The sequence below is a fragment of the Pieris rapae genome, chromosome 24, assembly GCF_905147795.1.
Source record: "Pieris rapae chromosome 24, ilPieRapa1.1, whole genome shotgun sequence".
In the NCBI taxonomy this organism is placed as follows: domain Eukaryota; kingdom Metazoa; phylum Arthropoda; class Insecta; order Lepidoptera; family Pieridae; genus Pieris; species Pieris rapae.
In genome coordinates, this window is record NC_059532.1 from 3,032,229 (window position 1) to 3,054,241 (window position 22,013).

Sequence of the window (22,013 nt, forward strand, 5' to 3'; positions counted from 1 at the left end):
CTACTAATTAATTAAAAAAAACATTGTCCAGCGGACAAAATTGTGAATCTAAACCATTCTCGAATCTCCACGAACACACACAAAAAATTTCATCAAAATTGGTCCAGTCGTTTAGGAGGAGTTCAGTCACATACACACGCACACAAGAAATATATATATTAAGATATATCACATCAGATGAACTTCCACTGCATGCGACGGATTTTTCCTTAAATATCGCACAGGACAGTAGTTTTAGCTGAAGCGTGCCAGCCTCCCTGAGGTCGTAGGTTCAATTCTCAATAGACTTTCTAGTCTGTTGGGGATTGATCTGCCGAAATTAGTTAAATCAGAGAGTAAATTGAATCTCTAGACAGTTAATTAAAGAACGATATTCAATCAAGTCTCTAGAATTTTGATTTAAATAAATGACCCATAGGGTTAAGTATTGCAGCGAATTGTACTTCTAGAAATACAATTTTAATTAAATACGTAATTCCAGTTTGAAAATCTGAAAGAAGTATTAGCGGCGAAGGAGGCACAATTCGAGCGAGCAATCGCCGAAGCGAACAGCAAAGCCGACTGGGACATCCTACAGTTGAGACATCTCCTGGACAAAGCCGACATCAACTACGCAAATAACGTGGAGATGATGAACGAGAGATTTGAAAAGGAGAAAGGTAAGGTTTAGCTTTCATTCCAGGTCACCGTTGCGAGTTGCAGCCCAGGATTTAGTACTATATCCTCGAAAAAAGATGGGATCTATAATTGGTATAACAATAAAATATACAGTATTGACCCATTTTTTTAAACTACGTCGTAATGAAGGTGCTCAAAGACATCATATGCTGCTCTCTTGGTTCCAATGTTCTAGTTATTTTGAAGTCCATCGCTCGCTCGCATCGCTAGAGACGATGGTAAGCGGTGAGATGGTTTTCTCCTTCAAGTAAAGAGCGTACCAATTCTTAAAAGGTCGGCACTCGCGAGCCCTCTGGCATTGAGAGTGTCCATGGGCGGCGGTATCACTTAACATCAGGTGAGCCTTCTGCCCGTTTGCCCCCTGTTCTATAAAAAAAAAGATGGGATATCGTTAACCCCTTGGGAGATGGGATGGGTTTTGGTATGGGATGAATATTAATATCAAATCATTTATTCCAATTAGACCACCTAAAATTGCACTTTTGAACGTTAAATAAAATATAAAGACGATTCTATTTGGCCCTTCTATGCCGTTGAGGTCCCGGTAGAATGCGATAGCGAACCCGGAGCCTCTGTAACGCGGCTTTGTAGGTATTTGTCGAGGTGTTTTTAGTGGGTATTGTTCACCCAGTCTCTGAATAGCAGAGATTTTGGTGTGGGTCGAGTCCCACATACCCCTGCAACTTTCTAGGGCAGGGGATGCGCAAATGCATTTCCACCTCGAATAAAAAAAAAAAAAAAAAAGTTGGCCCTTCTATAGAAGCGTGGAGAAGAATGGGCAAGAAACTCCACACTTACTCTTTTCAAATAGACTTTACAATATTTATATATATCAGTTAAATGATTATATGTGAAAACAATGTACTCCTAGAATAAATTATACAGGTCTATTATTGTATTGTTAGTATATATGTTTTTCATATATTTAATGCGTTTCTAGAATTATAAAACAAAAAATAGCGAAAATATGTAAAATTCGATCCGCGACCAATTGATTTTGTCAAGGCCCTATGATAGTCTTATGGGGCTGGACTGGACTTATGTTAATGCTACTTATGTTTATGTTAGGACTTTCTCGGATAAGGAAAAAGCTTGGGCTGCTGCAGATTAGGAACACACCATAGGGACCAAATTTTTAAAATCTGTTTTAAATTGGGTGAAATATAGAGAATCAGAGATTTAAAAAAAAACCTTTCTAGTTTTTGGCAATATAGGAATCTATCATTTGGTGTCACATTAAATTATTAATTGAAAATCTGAAAATAATCCAATTTATTTGGAAAAAAAAATTGGGGCAAGTCACCCTGATGACTTCAGACCTCCAGCATTGTGAAGAGCCTTCCAGAGAAGCTCCAACGGCAGCGCACTCCCAAAGCCCTTGGTGTAACTGGTCCAGATGTAAACTCTGTCTCCCCGTGTCACGAAAAAATTCTGAAATATATTGAAACCTTTCAGAGCGATTAATAGAAGAATGGTCGACCAGACTTCGGCTGGTGGAAGAGCAAGCCACGACGGACGCTGAAGATGCAAGACGGAACCTGGAGACGACCAGAAGCAAACTCATAGCTGAGAAAAACGATCAGATCAGTAAGATAAAAGAAAAACATCGGTTGGAAATGGGTAAGTGACTTTCTTCTTAAGTGACTCTTTGGTCTCCTGTGATGTGGACTAACCTTTTTGATATTTCCAAAAGACAAATAGTCTAGCTACTCAAAGGGGGAACGCTGCCAGTATCTTCGGAACCTTGCTTAAAGGGACTGCTTTTAATAATATATTTTAGTTATTAAATTTTAAGGTTTAATTGGAGGTGTAATGTTTCATTAAAATCTATGCAGTAATTTTGACGTGAAAGAGTAACAAACTTTGATCCATACTTACAAACTTTTGCGTTTATATTATTAGTAAGAAAAATGCTTATTAAAATTACTTTTCATGGTAATTATTGGGACAATACAGAAGAGCAATGGGAACAGTTCATGGAAGACAAAGAGAATTGCTTAGAGCGAATGAAGTCTGAATGTCGGCAAGAAGGTGACGAGGAGAGGGTCAAGAGGGAGAAAGACTTAATAGAAGAAATTGCAGGTATTCAAAATGATTCTTTTCAGGATACCACAGGTTCACATCCAAAGTGTTAGGCACAGATGGCTGATCTCCCACTTGCCTATTAATAAATAAACACGAAACAGTGATAGTTTGTTTCATAATGAGCCTTCTGCTCGTTTGCACTTTGTTTTTATGAAAAAGGCCAGCAACGCACTTGCGACCCTTCTGGCAGTATAAGTGTCTATGGGCGGCGGTATCATTTAACATTCAGGTGAGTCTGCTGCCCGTTTGCTTGCTGTTCTATAATAAAAGCCGGCAACGCACTTGCAACTCTTCCAGGAGTGTGTGTCCATGGGCGACGATATCACTTAACTACAAATCAGTCTCCTGCCCGTTTGCCCTCTTTTCTATAAAAAAATAAAAGAAGGCCGGAAGAAATCTCTTCTCCTCTCAACTTCTGGCAATACGAGTATCACTTTATACTGGATGAGCCTTCGGCCCGTTTGCCCTATTTTCTTTTAATGACACGTCATCTATAGAATATTATTGTTCTTAAACAATGAACGCACGAAAATTTCCAGAATTAAAAACTCAGTTGCAATCAAAATCACACGAGTTCGAAGCATTAGCGATGAAGACCGCGGAGTGCGGTCGAACACTTGCCGTCACTGAACAGGAATTAAGGTATGTTTTCACCCCACCCAAATATTCCTCACCCCTTCGAAACTCTTCTCACCCTATTAACCCCCTGTTTAATTATTATCATAATAATGGCTTTGTGTTTCATGATTTTCTGGCCTCGGCTGAAAGGTTGTTTAGCTTTTGCTAACCGTGTCTAATATGTGTGTTTAATATCCTAGCTTAAAAAAAACTGTCTACTAATTTCAGAGCACCTCCAGAGGAAATAAAACTACATCAGTACTCAGTAACTTCCAATACTTCAAGTATTAGAGAGTTAAATAATCATGGTGGAGTCGACATGCAATGCATGCATGCATACAATTTTAAAAGATCTTGTTTAATATTATTAATCATCACGCTGGCTTACGGTCAGACAGATAGTGAAACGTTTTTGGAGCTGCTTTATTTAAATCAAAATGCTAGCGACTTGATTGAATAGCGATCTATGATTAACTGTATAGAGATTCAATTAACTCTGATTTAACTTTACTGTGACATTGCTACTGTCTACTGCGAACATATAAAAATGTCGATAGTTGAAGACAGCATTCAGTAGTCAACGTCTTTGTTAACGGGGATCTGTGCAACAGACTGGTTCGGGTCCTTGCAAAAAACCTTCGGCTGCACACTAGGTACAAAAAAACCATTTCTTGAAGAGCACTTGGAATATTTATCGTACCTTAATTGTATCTAAAAGTATAAAAGTATAGAGTATAAAAATAAATATAATTATAAAATCATCTAATTTTATAATTATATTTATTGCACATATATACAGTATAAAACAAAATTATTAATCGATTTATTTCCAACACACAAATAAATATTTACAGTAATAATAATAATGTTTGAAATTGATGAATAAAAAATTTAAAACTATTGAAAATTTACCTTTTGGTTAGGCTACCAGGCACCAGCCAACTGAAATATTAAACAAAAATTAAATAAAAATTAAATTTCCTCTCTAGGTGTTTAACATTTAAATTAACACAATTCCATCTAAGTTTGGTAGCGAAATTAGTCCTGGGGTTTGAGACAACATCACTTTTCGACGGGCTTGACCCACTAAATCAAAATGGGTCGCGACCGTCGAAAAGTGATGTCACAAGCCCCAACATACTAATATTGCCTTTTGGACAAATTTGGCTACCATCGCATGTAAATGTCATTTAACGGACACATTTCATCAGACACTTTCAGTCCAAAGGGCAGTATTAATATTAGGAATGACTTAATATCCTGTAAACCTTAAATGGGGCATAGGGCGTCAACAGAGAGTCTCCATCGCGTTCGGTCTTGAGCCTCGTAATTCACCTCGTTCCAAGTCTTTCCAGCGCTCTTTGTTTAGACTGTACGGTCAGACGGCCAGGTTTCGGCTTTTCCTGCGGATTCCAAGACAGCTCGTTTGGAATTGGAATCTCTTTAGAGTGCCTATTCATATCCACTTGCGTATCTACTGGGAAAGTTGCTTGTTAGGGACAATGCCCAGAATACGGAGAAGATAGCCGTTGACGAAAACTTGGAGCTGTTGCGAGATGTTTTTATTGATCTTCACATCCATAGAGAACGTTAACTATAATAAGCTAATGTACGTGATAAAGCTATGGTCACGCGACCTAGCGTGAGCAGTGTTGCCAACTCCAATAGAATGTTTCACCTAACACCAACTTCAAATACCTAAAAATCGTTCAAACCCTCTAGAATTTTTCATGTACACACGATTAAAGACATAATTTTTAATATGCGTTTTTATCTATTAAATCCTAAATAAACATACCCCCTCTAAATACCCAGGACATCTTGATTCCACCTAATATTGTGGGGATTAATATTAGGGTCCTTCAAGAAGAAAGCGTACCAATTCTTAAAAGGCCGGCAACGCACTCGCGAGCCCTCTGGCATTGAGAGTGTCCATGGGCGGCGGTATCACTTAACATCAGTTGAGCCTCCTGCCCGTTTGCCCCCTGTTCTATTAAAAAAAAAGTAAAGCCCAAAACTACACTCTGATATCGAGAATCGCCATTACTTCTGCCACCCGTCAACAGTTTACTAGAAAATCTGGCTGCCAGCCCCAACTTGCTTGCTCCTTGCTACAGTAGCGAGCTTTTTTAAGTATAAAATCCCCTGTTTAGATCAAAATCGCCTATTCCGCGGTTCAATCGCTAATCAAGTGTTCAAGGAGTCTTTAGATTATTTTTAATTCAATCATAATAGTATATTTTAATACAGATACAAAAATCTGAGATCCATAGAGTGTGTTTTTTTTAATAACTAAAAAAACAATGAACAATCGTTGGTTTTAGTTTCGGCTGGGTCGGCGCTTTGCTGTCGGCCTGCGGCACATGCGTCCTCACAGGATCATTCCGTCTCGCTCTAGCAACCTTTCTTTTACTATTAGCCTTCTTTTTCTATTCACGCATAAAGAAAATTAAAAGCCGTGCCGTTTAATTACACCAAATGTCGTGTATATATTTTTATTCTATTATTAAGCAAATTTAGAACTGCCATTTTGGACTGAGTCAAAATATATTTTAAGTTCATCAACACATTCAATCTAGTCATAACAATCATTCTTTAGCTCAAATTGCTAGTCTATAATTTCATTTGTGTTCATTTATTATTACTGAATGTTTAAATTTTATTAAATATATATATAATAAAAATCTAGTAATTTTAAATGTTTTTTTAATTATTCAAAAATATTATTTGATATTAAAATTATTACTTTTTATTCCGTAACAAGCTATTCTAAATTCAAATATCTCGCTTCAATCTTTAGACGCATATTTTTATCTTCAACTATATTCCAAATTCAAAAACTCCCGCTAAAAATATGCGGCGTAGTTAAACTGCTAATCTATACAAAAAAAAATCTATTCTTTTTCATTTAAATTTAGAATACAGTATTCTAAATTCAAATATTTATGATGTATAGAACATACACAGAATACAAACACAGCTGTCAATTCTATTCCAAATTCAATTACTTCTTCTTGAATTATTTCAATACAAACTTCTATATACAATACTCAATATCTCTGTCCCTTACTAACTTACCTAGAGAGGCACTAGAGCGAGAAAAAGACTTGCGAGCGAAGAGGGGAGATGATGCGGCTAAACTGACGCAGGTCGAGAAGGCTTCGAGGGAACAAATAGAGCATTTGACAAGAAAGTGCGCATGTTTAAGAAAACTGTAAGTACATATATTAACTAAGGTCACTGTTATCTTCTTTTTAATATATATAAATCTCCTGTTTTTGTCCGCGATGGACTCCTAAACTACTTAACCGATTTTAAATTAAATTTGCACACCGTGTGCAGTCTATCTAACTAAGAGATAGGATAGCTTAGATCTTTAATTATAGTCGCAATTTTATTTTATTGCGAATTATTTATCTATTACTTCATACAATTGTAACAGATGGCGCTGTGTTAAGAGTACCAACGTTTCACATAAGTTCTACAGTTTGCCTTGAATAGTTTACTACTATGTATTATAACAAAAACCTTAGCCATAGCAACGCTTGGCCCAGTCTGCTAGTTTTATTATTTAAAAAAAACAGAGAATATCTTTATTCTACGAAAATTATTTTACTCACGATGTCAGTAATACTCGTTTACCTAATTTTTATTTCCTGAAATAATTTGAACCATCCATAAAGTTTGGCAGCGTGCGCACATCTAACGCCAGAACCCAATAATATATCCACAATCTCAGAAAAAAATCCAAGATTGTGGATTGTCAGACCGTGACAGTCGATCGATCTTCTACCTCCATCCCAATAACCAAACAAACACGACAAAAAAATTTAAGATTAATTTTCATACAAAGCTCTAACCACAGATCCGACCTACCATGAATAGCTTGTATCGACAGATAGCTATTACAATACGTCGATTGATTAATGGCATACTTTTTACAACATTTGGATTATGTCTATTTCAAATGGTCAAAAATGGATTGAGTTTGGTTGTAATGGGCGTAAATTGCAGTCCGCATCAACTAAAATAAAAAAATAAAAAAAAAATCATTTATTTCAGACCAATTAATAAGTCCATATGTTGTTAGTATAGTAAAACTTATAATATCTATGTTAGTAAAATTATAACTGACTAAATATACATAACGTTTTTTTTTTTTTAGTTTTGATGATATGCGCGCACGTTTGACAGCTCGCGAGCGCGCCGCCGCCGATGAGTCGCGCGCCAAAGACAAGGAAGTGCATCATTTAAGGGCCGAAGTTGCCAGACTCACAAAGCTAGTGGTTGAGCAGGGGTAGGTCAGATATTAGAATCATTGATTGTATGGAGATGATATACATGTAATTTATTTTTATAGAACAGGGGCAAATGGGCTCGTCTGATGTTAAATGATACCGCGGCCCATGGACATTCAATGCCGGATGGCTCGCGACTGCGTTGCCGACCAATTTTAGTCTAACATCAGAATAATAAGTAATTACTTACTTACTATCTAGTAATCTTGAATTGTCTATAGTAATTAAAAAAAAAAGAAAAATATATTTTCTTACAGTTCCCAAAAACTCGGTGCCAGAACGAGAGCAGATGGCTGCGAGAAGAAAGAAGAAACAGAAGAACAGACACAGAGGAGAAAGGGTACATTATTATGTTATTAAATATGTAGGTTTGTATAACACTTATTTACTATGAATCAATAAAAATAAAAAACTTTCGACCTGCTTTTTTACATGCGATACAAATTTTATATCCACATCTAACTTTTAGCTTCATTTTTATTTAATGTACCATTATTTCTATGTACTATTAAAATGAGGACTTTCAAATATTTAAGGAAATATATAATACTACTTGTACTTAATCCTTTGTAGGTGTTTCTTTCTATTATTGTTCCATATTAGGGTTTCCTGGAAGAGGTTGTAAGCGATAAGGCCCCCCGTTGCCTAATAACTTATGTAACTAAATATACACTTGTGAAATTGGCATGAAACCTTAAAAAGGTGCCAGGCCGGCCCAGGCTAGCCCGCAGTATCGCACACAACTGTAATATATGTACAATGTAAATACATAATTATTATGTAACGACATTATTAGTCCAAATTGTATGAAATTTCGATTCTACAGTTTTTTGATAATTCAGTTATGTTTAGAGTTTGTTTGGTTGAGTTTATTGGTTTTGAGGCTTAATTTAAATTGAATAGAATCGCGCTTTTTTATCTTGTAATCTTTAATACTAAAACCCCCTTAATAAATGTACCGCCTTAAGCCTCCCGGAAAATTTACTGTAAATTTGGGTGGTAAACCCCAAAGTTGGCAACACTCAAAACTTCGATTAGCTTAAGGGCCTGTTTCACATGTCCGGATAAGTTCCAAATAAGCTATTTATTACTTATTGGTAGGATAAATAGTATTTTTGCGTTTCACGACTGTCAGATAGCGCTATACGTTATGAAATGCGAAGTAGCTTATTTGGAACTTATCTTACTTAGTTATCTTTCGAATAATTTATGTGTTGCATAGCTATTTGGCACTTTATCCATACATTGTGAAACAGGCCCTTAGTGTGTCAAGACCGTCGAAAAGTGAGTTTATCTTAAATCTGGGTTGGGTTAAATTCTATCAAATATCAAAATAATGTCGAGTGAATAATATTTTTTTTTACAGGTGGAATATTAAAAACTCCAGAAGTCGCGCGTAAAAGGCCAACGTTGCCTGACCTCGAGCCTCTCCCGCCCGAATTAAAACCCGCCAATGCAGATTCACAAAATGGCCGCCGTCGCGCCAAAAGCGTCGATCTGCCAGCCGTACAAGTGCCAGTCAGAATAAAACAACTTGAAAACATAAATAAAGAGCAATCATAGACAATAATTATAGACTGTTTCGCAATTTTTTATCTATTTACGAGTTGTCAGTAAGATTTAAGTCTCGCAGAGTATAATTGTTACTTTGACTCCGACTATGTATGCGTAAATATAAATATATGCAATACAAAAACGTTTTTCTTTGTTTCCTCATTTCGTTTCAAAAAAACATAACAAATAATATTACAGAAACTAAATGTTGTGTGGTTCTCGTTTCACATTGTAGACATTTAACTAAAGATTTTTGGAATAATATTCCATTAAGGGTATAAAATCGCTTTATCAATCTTAATTTTATACTTGGATAATTGAAATGATAATGGGACTATAAGTAGAATAAGTCTCCAACTAATATTTTTATTAAATTCTGTGTCTTAGAGAGTACGTCACACAAAATACTTAACAATTATTTAGATTATACACACATTAAAACAGCGAGGAGCACTGGCACAAATGAATAATAGTCTAGTCGACGATGTAACCGTATTTTACAAGGAAAATAGGTTATATAGGACCTCGTAATTATTGTACAGGGATTCTGGTGTACGCTTGATCTCTCGAAAAAAACAAGACTAATTTAGTTCAGTTATTCTAAAAATAATTCATTTCTTATCCCTACGAAAAGAAAAAAGCCAACATCACGAGGTGTTCCCAGGCGGTCACCCATCCAAGTACTGACCTCGCCCGACGTTGCTTAACTTCGGTGATCGGACGAGAACCGGTGTATTCAACGTGGTATGGACGTTGGCAATAGCGTAGTCGAAAATATAAGAAAGATTTTTTCAACGTTTGGAGTTAATCTTTAGCAACGTGCGATAAGAAACTTCGTTCAAAAAAAAATTGTATTGTATACACCAATTGGAAATTAAACAAACCAATTAAAATTAATTTTTCATCAACTCTACACTCAGTCACTTGGTTATTTTACATAAAAATATAAAAAAACATTGATGAAAAATTTCATACTTATATAAATTGAATTACAGTAAAAATTTGTTATGAATTCGAAGGAACTTCTCATATTTTGTCATAAATAACGATAGTCGTAGCCGATGATGTTGTTATTAAGAACTTGATACATACAATAGAATTCAGCCGGGACCTTTCATATTGGTCAGTATAACCGATATGTTGTTCTAAACGATGTCTCTCTTTTGACTGCATATTGCAATACATAACAACGTTATATATTTACTTAACATCAGGTGAGCCTCCTGCCCGTTTGCCGCCTGGTCTATAAAAAAAACTGTCTTCTTGACATTACCTGAATCACTAGTCTACCATATCTATGAACGTTGCCATGACAACGCAACGTCAATACATTAGAAAATGTCGGTGTCATCGAATTAGGATATAAATACTGAATAAGTTTTAGTGATTTAAGAATTAATCATTTTAATTTAACTCATGGTAAGTTATCTTTTTAATAATTATTATTATCGGCTCTTAATATGACATTTAAACATTATATCAAGCTTGGCGAATAGAATATATTATAATATAATAAAAATAATCTTTATAAAGACAAAATATGTGTTTAAATCATTTAGGTATAGTACAATTTTTTCTGCCACTTATGTATTACGCAGTATTGAAATAGATGAATTAATTAGCGATCTCTGTGTTTCGTGTTAATTTTTTGGCTAGCACACAGTTTTTACTATACGTAACATTATGAAATTTAATTTTAAATAAATTTCAATTGATTTAAACAATAGACAATTTAATTAAACTCTACACAAATTTAATGAAGAGATGTTTATAAAAAACGATATAACAGAAAGTAATAGTGTAGATGTAGGTAGCAGATGTAGGTAAAGTTTATGATTTTATTGATTAAACTACACGAAAATAAACTATTACGATTTTATTTCTCCTTAAATTTCAATTTCTATGTCTATAAAATTTAAGTAATAAATAAATTAAAAAAGGTTTTTTTTAAATTGTTATATATGAGTACAAATTATTTCGCAGGTGTTTAAGTAGAACAATGAATTCGTCAAAGAAAACAGTTGCCAAAAAAGTAAAAGAAAAAACGCAAGATGATAATCCAATCACGAAACAAGATGAAAGATTAAAGAGAAGCGTATACAGTGTCAGCACACCACGCTCCGTCCCCCAAAAATCAAGCACAGCTGATATTTATTCACGACAAAAAAGCGCATTGAAAACTAAAAAATCCACGTCGAATTTAATTACCACGTCAATAAAACCTTCAACGCAATTGAAAGGTAAAAATTCGCCAATTCCCGCCATGTCAAAAATCGAATCTGTCAAGCCGAGGGCAAAAGTGTTGCCATTTTCGGTAGCGGTAAATTCGCCGATGGCGAAACGAAGAATTGGCAAACAGGAGTCGATTGAGGCAGATAAAAAGAAACCTCAGGAAATAAAGGTTGATAAGGAAAGAGAAAGGAAGAATACTAGGACTTTAGAAGATCACGAAGTTAAGGTTTTAAATGAAGTGGATAATAATAGTGAAATGATGAATTTAACTAAGAAATTAAAAGCTCAATCGAAAGTTTTTTACGTTGATCTAAATGGTGAACAGTCTAAGGTATAGTTTTAACTATTTATATTTTTAAGTAGACTTTTTAGAGCAGAGGTCGTAGGTTCGATCCCCGGCTGTGCACCAATGGAGTTTCTTTCTATGTGCGCATTTAACATTTGCTCGAACGGTGAAGGAAAGCATCGTGAGGAAACCGACATGTCTTAGACCAAAAAAGTCGAGGGCGTGTATCAGGCACTGGAGGCTGATCAGCTACTTGCCTATTAGATTTCAAAATGAACATGAAACAGATCCAGAAATCTGAGGCCAAGACCTAAAGAGGTTGTAGCGCCACTGATTTATTTATTTAAGTAAAGACTTTATTCATGTCAGAAATACGTGACATTGACACTAGTCCTCTAGTTGTTAGTCACTAGTTTCTGCTTCAAAAAAAGAGCGAACCAATTCTTCTTGCAACGCACTCGCGAGACATTTGGCTTTGAAAGTGATAATGGGAAAAACTAATCTCGTTGGTTAAATAAATAATTATAAAAGCCCCATTCATTTCCAATCATTTTAAAAGTATATACAACTGAGATTTGATTGTTTGAGACTGTATATATATATATATATATATATATATATATATGTATAATATATATTAATATAATATATATATAGGATCCGTACCATTCCGTCCTAGTACCATTGATCGGACCCTTTCTGCTACCGCTTCTACGAGATTTTTTATATATTTTTTTGGGGCACCCTCTGCTTCTTCTTACTCTTGATTCTTTCCATTTAATCAGTTAAATAGTGGATAATATTACTTTTTACAGGATAAGGATCCAAGTGAAGAAGAAATTAGTTATGAAGACGATTTCGAAAGTTACGAGTCTGATTTTGACTCTTACCACAGTTCTACTCACACTGAAGAATCGGGCAGTGAGAAAGAGACGGAGAAACAGTTGAAAGAAGAGAATATGCTGGATTCTGGTAAGAGTTGAAATAGCAGGTCACCGTAGTCCTTTTTTTACAGAATCGTCCTTGGATGGATTCTTCACATGATGATTCACCCATGATTTCGAATTTCTGCATCTGTTTTGTCTTAATAATTTTACTTTTTAAACCTTTCTCTATAAAGCATCGAAAAAAAAGTTTTTTACAGAAAACAGGACGTCGAACAAATTTGAATCTTATATACTAAGTTAAATATTATATAAAATTATAATTATTTTACTACGTGATGATGCAGTGTTGGAGCTAGTGGCTCCAACGAGCTCATCCCTAAGGTTCGATCGGCTGTCCACCAATGAACTTTCGGGCGCATTTAACATTCGAACGGTGAAGGAAGACATCATGAGGAAACCGGCTTGCTGCATTGGTTGATGTATTCATGTAGAACTTTAGACGGCAATTCTGTCGCATAATGTCTTGTGCAGTAAATACTAATTTTGTTTATTTATATTATCATAAACACGTATACAGTGGGTGAATATAGATATACAAATACATAGAGTTATCTTATACTAGTACATGATCATAAATTGGGGCTCTTACATTAATTAATTAATATACTCTTCTAACAGTGTACTTTGTACGCACGCACTTTTTTCGATACCATTTTATAACACCTAAATCTTACAAAACATCTCTTTTAGGCAACTTCGACCTGCGCGAGCGATCAGCGAAAACAAAGCCAATGGAATTCATCATAGAAGATACAGAGAAGAGAACGTCTCTAACAGATGAAGGGTTTCAGGATATGTCCAGTTCGAGTGCTGTCTCCAGCATGAAGACTGTGCACGTGGAAGTTCTAGAACGGTATGTTCTAGAACAGCTGTAAATATAGTATAATATTGTATGATTTAATAAACTTATTATAAATTATGATTACAGACCTCTATTCATCGACTTCACAAAATCAAAGGAAAACAGAAGAAAACGACGCATATGGGATAAACTAAAGCAACGGGCGAAAGATATTTTAAGTATGGTAACACTGCACCAAATGTCATTTACACTGTTCGAAATGAAACCCATTCCCTACGAGTTATATATGGCGACATTTGGTCGTGCCAATTACACGCAAGTTGCTGTACAAACTTTTGATGATGGTATCACTGAGGAAGTTCAAACTGACGAGATTGAATATGCCAATAAATGGACGCAATATCCAATTAAATTTACCAAAAATACTGTTCATTTAAGTAGTGTTAAAACAAAAAGAGATTCTAATGAGATTGAACTTAAAATTAATAATTTAATCAAATATAATCAAGAAACCGATGGTGATGTAGACGAAGATTATAAAAGAAATGCCCTAAGAATATATTTAGAACAGAAAGATGGCGCTGGTGATGACAAAATGTTGCCATATGACATTTATATGTCAAAAACTAAATGCGACTACAATGTAAGCAAATTACTGAAATTTCTAAAGAAAGTTAATGGTAGAATAACCAATATTTTGAGCAGAAATACTGGCAACACGACAACGAATTTAATTGCAAATAAAAAATACCCGTTCAGTATTGGCTATATTTCAATTTCAAGTAAAGAATTAAACAAATTCGAGATATTGCAAGGCACAAAAATTGTCGGTGTAGTGTTTTCAGAGACGAAAACGAATTTAGTAATAACAATACATGGTAACACTGAAGTAACGCTCCAACACAATTGTGTTCTATGTCTATGGGACTTGAATGTTGCTATATTAGAACCCATTAAAGTATTAATTACCAAAGAACAGGTAGAAATTGGGAGATTAAGAGGAGACTCTGATGATATATTCGTCGCTGCGCTTAAAGACGGGTGAGTATTATACTAATTCTATATGGCTGTGATTTTGATCTTAAATAATAATAATAAGCCTTTATTCTTCCACATCCAATTTACATAACTTAAACAAAATAGATATGAATACGGGAGAAGGCCTTCTCCAACTTTTTCCACCCTAATTTATTTTGTTCTATCGTCATCCAATTTCTTCCAGCTACCCTCTCGATCCCGTCAGCCTATCGCTCTATTAGTCTTCCTTTGTTTCTTGTTCCTTTTGGACCAGTCCATTCGGTTACTGCTTTAGACCATTTGTCATCTGTGTACCGCGCTCCGTGGCCTTCCCATCTCCATTTAAGTTTCAGGATATATTGCTCAGCGTCAATAATTTTGATGTTACTCTTTATTTAATCCAAAACACTCAGTAGTTCAGACCTACTTAACTTCCAGAGTATTAAAATTGTCGTCCTTTATTCATTCCCAAGGTTCAAATCAGAAAAATTCCTTCTGTAAAAATCAACATAGGAGTTCAGGCACCGCTCTTTCAAATTCTTCACCATATTAATGTATTAAACAGTACTTATCTGGATCTGGATGTATTCGGCAGTGGGCTGATTGGTTTTAAAGAAAGCATTGTTACGTGCATGTCTCGAACCTAATCCGCTGTTTTGCTGGTAATTTTTTGTGTTTATCAAAAATTTCTGGTGTTGAAGTTATACTTCTTTTGGCGCGGTGGTGAAAAATGATGAGAGTGAATTTTACGATGCGCGCACACACCGACACCTGAATTTAACATAGTAAAGCTAGGACTAGGTGGCTTGGAAATCGATAACTATGTTCAAGTTGTATACTCTATTTTTTTTATATTAAAAAATAAATATTATTTTGGTGTTTTTAAATCAATATCATATTCGAAGGTGATAGTATTTACTAATAATTTATTTATTTAAATCGTTTTGATTAATTTTAATATTTATCGTTAATCACTACTGCATTTTAGTTCTTTTTTTCCATACGCCAAAGAAGTATAACTTCTAACGCGTGTACATAAATACACACTCTTTTTTGTGTAACACTTATGTAAACTAAAGTTGTCATATATTTTAAATGAAAGAGTTTAAACTTTAAAATCATTTATTAATTTAGGTAACACTTGAACGTAAATAAACGAAAACATATTAAATGCTAAATTTATTGCGGGCATTAAATAGGCATGTCAATGTAATAAAGACATTTTGCAATCGATTAATTTTAAGTTTATTTATGACAGCAATATAGGTAACACCATTTTTCTAGAACAGTGCATTTATGGGATCTGTCTGAAGATGCAAATTGGAATTTAGGATCTGGCAACACTAATGATGATGTAAACAAATTTACATATGGCAACAAGTTACGTCAATCTGCATATACGAGTAGCGCTTCAAATTTAGAATTGGGCCATACATTGGATATAATTGTAGGTTTAGAATTCGTTACTGGCAGCACAGTGATTTTGGAAAATGGGAATAAACTTTTGGGGCAGGTAAGTAAAGAGGTTTTATATTAAATTTTGATATCAAACAGGTACTACGAACAATACGTTAATATTATTGCAATTAAAAAGTAGGGAGACGTTATTGAATAGAGAAGTAGATTCTCATTTGCAACCTAGCCATCTGTGGAACTCGCCACACCAACTCCCGGTGTGGAACATCCCCGGGAGATACCACCTCCAATTGATTAAAAAAGAGCATCCTTCAAAGACCTTTTGGGTGTCCCGTAGGCTCATTTGCCCCCCTTTCCGATAAAAAAAAATATTTGAATGAAGTTAGGCAGCGCTTCGTGGGCGTATTTGGAACGCAAAACAATGTTATTACTAGGTGTATGTAAAAGTATTAATAATTCAATAGTTGCACATTTAAATTTTCGTGATCAAATATTTTTTACTGTGGATAAAGGACGGTGGACAGTTCCTCCAAGCTAAAGTGAATTTTCCTGACATCTTCGTCTTTTTTTTTTGAATTTATTTATTAGCCGGATACAAAGTCCATTGGCACACATCATCGTCTAACTGACTTGCCTTGCCATCTTAGTTATTAGTCATTTTTCTTGTTTGGACGGCCTGTTTTGGTCCGTAAGGGCGTATGCCCCCTGTGGATTCGCGCCCTGCTAATACAGCGAGGTATGGGTGCGGGGAATTTTAGCCCTTGATGAGACTACATAAAGCTGAAAATACTTTGTGAGCGCGTCATCGTTTTGTTAGCATACTTGTCGCTACAATGATATCGACTTTATTGTTATGCAGCGAAATTTCTAAAATAAACTTAAAGCGGGCCCCAACTCGCCCATAAATATTATGACAATATTTCCGGAGTAGTTGTCGCCCGGGCCCGGCGGGAGACGCCAACCCTCCATGTTAATAATGTCCCTTTTTAGGAAAGGGGAGATTTTGACACTACCCTGCTGCTTAGCCACTCCGTCACAAATCTGGCTGATTGCGTGCCTGATAGGCTAAGATGTAGGGGTCCCACTAAAAAAAAAACTTAATCAATATGTGAAACTGTATAAATAAAACAATATTTAATTGTTTTTTTTAGATTTGTGTGTTGCTTCAGCGTGGAATTGTTATTATTTATTCAATAATTCAAGAGAAAAATAAAAATACATCGCACGATTTGGGAAAGGCATTTTGGTCAAAAATAAAACTCGAGAAGTATCAAGACATTAATATAAGCGACTATATTGTGCCAAATGAACTGAAAATGGATTTTAGTTTAAACAAAGCCAAGAAGAGACTAATCCATAGACGACAAGGCAAAAATTATTCCCGTCCAAAATCCGCCATGACACATGAAAAAAATTCGAATTGGGAGAGCGGAATTGTTTGCAACGCATTGAAAATTGTCAACTATAATAATGTTGATAGTTATTTGATTGGAAAGAATTGTGGTGAAGTTTTGATTTTTAAACGAATTGGCGGGAATATTAACATTGACAGGTTGTATGTTACGGGTATGTATTGTCTTAGATATTTGCTTATTACCCACAGATAATAAACATTATTTGTTGTTATGCACAAATAATGTGCAAAAGTTTGCTACTTTAAAATATATGCTTTAATATATAAATCAGAAATACTGTCAGGTACATGTTATTTATCTATGTCTGTATTTTCCAATATCCCACAGGGAGGCAATTTGATTGTTGAGCGGGGTCTATTTGGAAATTTATATTTCAGTCTTTCTTTATTTTTTTTAATTTACATACTGTGTTTCATTTTATAAGAAACTAAAATTTATTTGATATGTCCTAGAGTTTGATTTCCTCGTAGAATATTTTTAATTGAAATTAACTAAAAATTTATATGCGTGGCACGTCATCGACCTGTGACGCCATCTTGTTTAGAAACCTTTTTGGCGGGTTCTTGTTTTATATAGATTACAATAACCTAAATTATTTTACTGTGAAACAGCTTATAATTTTATTCCTAACCTTATCATATCCTGATCAATCGTGACGTATGTAATTCTTGTATCTCCTGTTCTTTAGGTAAATGTAATTCACTATTTGCTATTCTTGAATCTGTAAGATTAGCTTTTTAGTTTATTTTGTAGACAAACATACTTTCTTATAGAAGTAGTACAGTCTATTAAACCGCTTCCAGAAACGAAAATTAGTTAATATGATAATCTCATATTTTGAAGTCGGCTAAAACAGGTCCTTTTTCAATGAGTCTACAAATTACAGCTTTGTTTTGTTGTTAGATTGTTTTTTTTTATTTCCTCTAGATTAAGGTTCTATAGATTAATATAAATATATTTTGTTTTTTATATAACTTCTGGTTAATCACTTCTTGCACTCATCATTTTTTTTATTTATTGTTTTCTTTTCTTACTAGGGTTGCCTGGAAGAGATCGCTTGTTAGCGATAAGGCCGCCCGTTGCATCCCTTGTAATTTATATATATTGTGTTATTTGTGTTTCTTTCTAGCAACGAAGTGTGAATAAATAAATAAAATAAAATTTTATTTCAATTGTTTTTAATGTTTTAGGAGATTCCTCATCAGTAACGGTTTTAGAAACGTCAGGTCTGCCATACTTTTTAGCCGCCACCGATATGGGGACCATACATCTATGTTCTTTGTTGGAGGGCAGAGTTCTTCTTACATTGGACAGTCGGTAATTACAATATTTATTTAATATGTCACCTAATTCACCTGTACTTGAAGTCTTACGGAGAGTTTTGAGAAACCCAAGTGTTCTTCTAGAACTGGAGTTGTTTGTACCTAGGAGATATGTGCGATACAAAGTTTGTTCAACTGTTCCACAGATTAACAAAGGTGTTGTATATTGAAAGCTGTCACCGACACTATCGAAACATTGTTTTCAATTCTAACAGTTGATAATTAAAACAATTATACAAAAATATTTTAAAATTATAAATCCTTAGTGACAACTAAATTCATATTATTGTTGTCACTACACTCTTCCATTGTAATTATTCTATTTTCCTTAAAATTTGGATTTGGATGGTCTACCATCTAAGCTGTGGTGTGCCATATGGACAGTTTGAAGAGTTTCGTTTCGAGTTTGAGAGTGGCAGAAACTGGAGCTAAATTTAAATGAACGGTGAACAGGCTAAGCAAGTAATGAAACCTCATCGATTCAAGGATCTGCCTAGTTGTTTGATCAACTGGCTAATTGAACGGCTAATTAAGCCAGTTGGTTGCGACATATACCATCCAACTGACCCTGGGATATAAATGTTTTGTTTGTAGATTACTTTAAAACGTTCCGAGTACTTTACAGCGACATAAATACAATTATGTGGCGTAAATAAGTTTTTTTTTTATAGGAATTCTCCTCCCATTCCATTGGAAAAATGTCGGGCCGACAGCAAAGGTCGTTATTTGGGATCTGTGGCGGTTAAGCAAATTGATTATGATTGTCAATATATAGATTCTCAGGTATGTGTCAACGAGAATATTTCGTTATAATTATCTTCAGCCATATTTCTAAAGGTGGGTCCACATTTGTAGCATTTCGGTATATCGTACATATTTCCGTTGGCTTCGGCGCGTATCATGATCGCTAGTTTGGACGCAAAATGATACACGTTAATGATACTTGCCGTATCTGATACGGCAAGTATCATCAACGTGATTACATTACTCGTATTCGATACGCGTATCACGGTCGGTGTTATGGACGTATGTATTTTGATACTGTATCGTGATACGATACTTGATACACGGCGAACCATCCTTTGTCGGTTTTTTCGCGATCATCAAAGGGTTTCATCAAAATGCATTTTTGACGTACGAGGGTGAAAGTTAAGGGGCAGACAAGGTGGCTTTTTGATAGGCATTAACGCTAATCGAATTTGTATGAGAGTGACATTAGCTTTATCACGTGACTCATACAAATTCCTTTGACGGTAGCGGGTCAGTTATACATTACACTTACATTACAGAATGTTATTCCATAAAATTTTACTTATGTCTATAATGTGAAAAAAACACATTTCATAAAACCACACAATATGTTTTCTAGTCAATCGGGATGTTTTTCACCACCAACTTCCGCACCGGGTACCGCCCAAGGTTCTTCTACTCTTCTTTATTCACGAATAATTATCTCGAAGCGGATACTTCTCTTCTTGATCTTGACCTGAGGCCAAGACCTTAAAGAGTACCAGCGCTGATACCACCTTATACAGTATGTTTCTTCATTTTACATGAGTTTCACAAATTTTGTTCCAGCTCACAGTGTCTTCATTGGTCTGGTCTCAGTGTGACCCATTCTATATAATGTCCACTGTGAATAATCGTTTGGATGTATGGAACCTAACCCAAAGTGATATACGTCCATACAAGGTGTATGAAAGAACAGCGAAGAGATGCATTGCCAGAGATCGGAATGTGGTAATTATTATTGATTAATACATATATTTATTGCTTAAATTTCTTTCTAGTATTTGTAAAGGGTAAAAGGATGGATAAATCACGCTTATTATTCCAGCCACTATAATTTTTTTTCTTTATTTTACAAAATAATATATTACAAATTGTTCATTAGAAAACCGCTTTGGTTTGGTTTTGAGCGCGACAACTGCATGTAAAAGTAGTTTTTTAGTTAAGAATTTATATTGGATAGTGTTAAGCTATCTGTTATGTGTTTGGGTAGACTATTTTTTAGCCGCGGTTCTCGATACGACGCATAATATAATAACCTTTTATTGGACATGACAGTATATTCTTTTTTTTTCGTAGATTGTTATTTTTGTTCCATTTTTGCGTGTCCGTTTGCCAGGTGGCAAAGGCCTCCTCCAATCTTCTCCATTCGGGCCTTTCTATGGCCACTCTACCCCATGTTGTTCCCGCGACTTGTCTAATGTCGTCGTCCCATCTTTTTTTGTGGTCTGTCTCTCTTTCTCTTTCTCTTGGGTGCCATTGTGTGACTATTTTACTCTATTTATCCTTTCCCCTGATCATGTGACCTAGAAAAGATAGATAAAACACGCTTATTGTTCCAGCCAGTGCATAATTTTAATTTTTATTAATTTGCAGGCCCTTTTAACCTCGGATGGAGATGTAGAAATTCACAAAACTACCCAAGATAACAATATGGACATCTTTGAAAAGTATATATCGTTATTATAAACTATTTAATTCCTGAATGTGCAATATTTATATCAATTTCTTATTAATTACATTAACTGATTATTAGCTCATTTGTATCTCTGTTTTACTAAACCTTACATGTAAACGCTATTAAGTTTTTGAATAATATTTTCATTATTAACATTAATATTTCCCATATATTATATTTGTTTAGCGTTAGCGGGTCTCGATTGTCGAAAATTTAATTTGTCTCAAGTTGAATACGTAGAAACGCCATTTTGACACGAATTATTTTGTTTGTCTTCGTTTGTGACATAATTAAATGCAATTATCACTGTTTATGTAAGCATAATAATTATCACTTTAATAAAGTTTATTACTAAGCGGTTTTTTATTTGTTTTAATTAAATCATAGTTTATAAAATAGTCTCTGGTTTTTCTAGGCAACATTTCGAGATGTATAGTGCTAGAATTCTACATACATTTCTTGGCGGCTTAAATTAGTAATACAGTCGCCATTTTGAAATGTCAGACTGATATTGTCAGCTCTCAAATATATTTATCTATTAACATCTTACAACCATTCAACTAAAATGTATTTATATTTATTCGTTGCAATGTTAATTACAATGGCACTGTTTTAATTATCGAACAGTTTTGATTGCTAGGCATATTAAAAGATATATTAATAATACAGGTAACAAAACTTATCATATCAATTTTTTTTTAAATAAATCATTTATTTCAGACCAATTACTAAGACCATATATTGTTAGTATAGTAAAACTTATAACTATGTTAGTAAAATTATTTTAAAAAAAACATTTAAATTCATAAGTCTACGTTGATTTGAGACACCAGGTACATGGGCATGTATATGAACCCAGTATCTCAAAACAGCATA

The 22,013-nt window shown here is 34.6% G+C and overlaps 2 protein-coding genes and 1 non-coding gene across 8 annotated transcripts in view; 2 read left to right on the top strand and 1 right to left on the bottom strand.

The window, feature by feature from the left end:
- Positions 1-9,379, top strand: part of LOC111001565 (apical junction molecule) — a 54,628-nt gene extending 45,249 nt beyond the window's left edge. For 2 of the 6 annotated variants that reach the window (XM_045633822.1, XM_022271494.2), the window contains 8 exons: positions 482-659; positions 2,134-2,298; positions 2,635-2,760; positions 3,303-3,405; positions 6,464-6,595; positions 7,547-7,678; positions 7,937-8,019; positions 9,046-9,379. In XM_045633822.1, coding sequence (XP_045489778.1) covers positions 482-659; positions 2,134-2,298; positions 2,635-2,760; positions 3,303-3,405; positions 6,464-6,595; positions 7,547-7,678; positions 7,937-8,019; positions 9,046-9,242 — 1,116 coding nt within the window. In that variant the 3' untranslated portion in view covers positions 9,243-9,379. Of the gene's footprint in view, positions 1-481; positions 660-2,133; positions 2,299-2,634; positions 2,761-3,302; positions 3,406-5,705; positions 5,996-6,463; positions 6,596-7,546; positions 7,683-7,936; positions 8,048-9,045 lie in introns of those variants that run through there. The other 4 variants (XM_022271496.2, XM_022271495.2, XM_022271497.2 and 1 more) reach the window with 4 other exon arrangements.
- Positions 9,380-9,872: 493 nt separating this feature from the next.
- LOC123690409 lies at positions 9,873-9,991 on the bottom strand. Its single transcript, XR_006751072.1, has one exon. It is a non-coding gene; the product is annotated as a 5S ribosomal RNA (ribosomal RNA).
- A 610-nt stretch (positions 9,992-10,601) lies between these two features.
- On the top strand, positions 10,602-21,451 carry LOC111001567. Its single transcript, XM_022271500.2, has 11 exons — positions 10,602-10,652; positions 11,217-11,796; positions 12,567-12,723; positions 13,389-13,551; positions 13,627-14,541; positions 15,802-16,030; positions 17,085-17,499; positions 18,539-18,665; positions 19,342-19,453; positions 20,249-20,410; positions 21,056-21,451. Exons 2-11 carry the CDS (start codon positions 11,233-11,235, stop codon positions 21,146-21,148), a joined length of 2,937 nt encoding a protein of 978 aa, XP_022127192.2. The 5' UTR covers positions 10,602-10,652; positions 11,217-11,232; the 3' UTR covers positions 21,149-21,451.
- Positions 21,452-22,013: the final 562 nt, after the last annotated feature.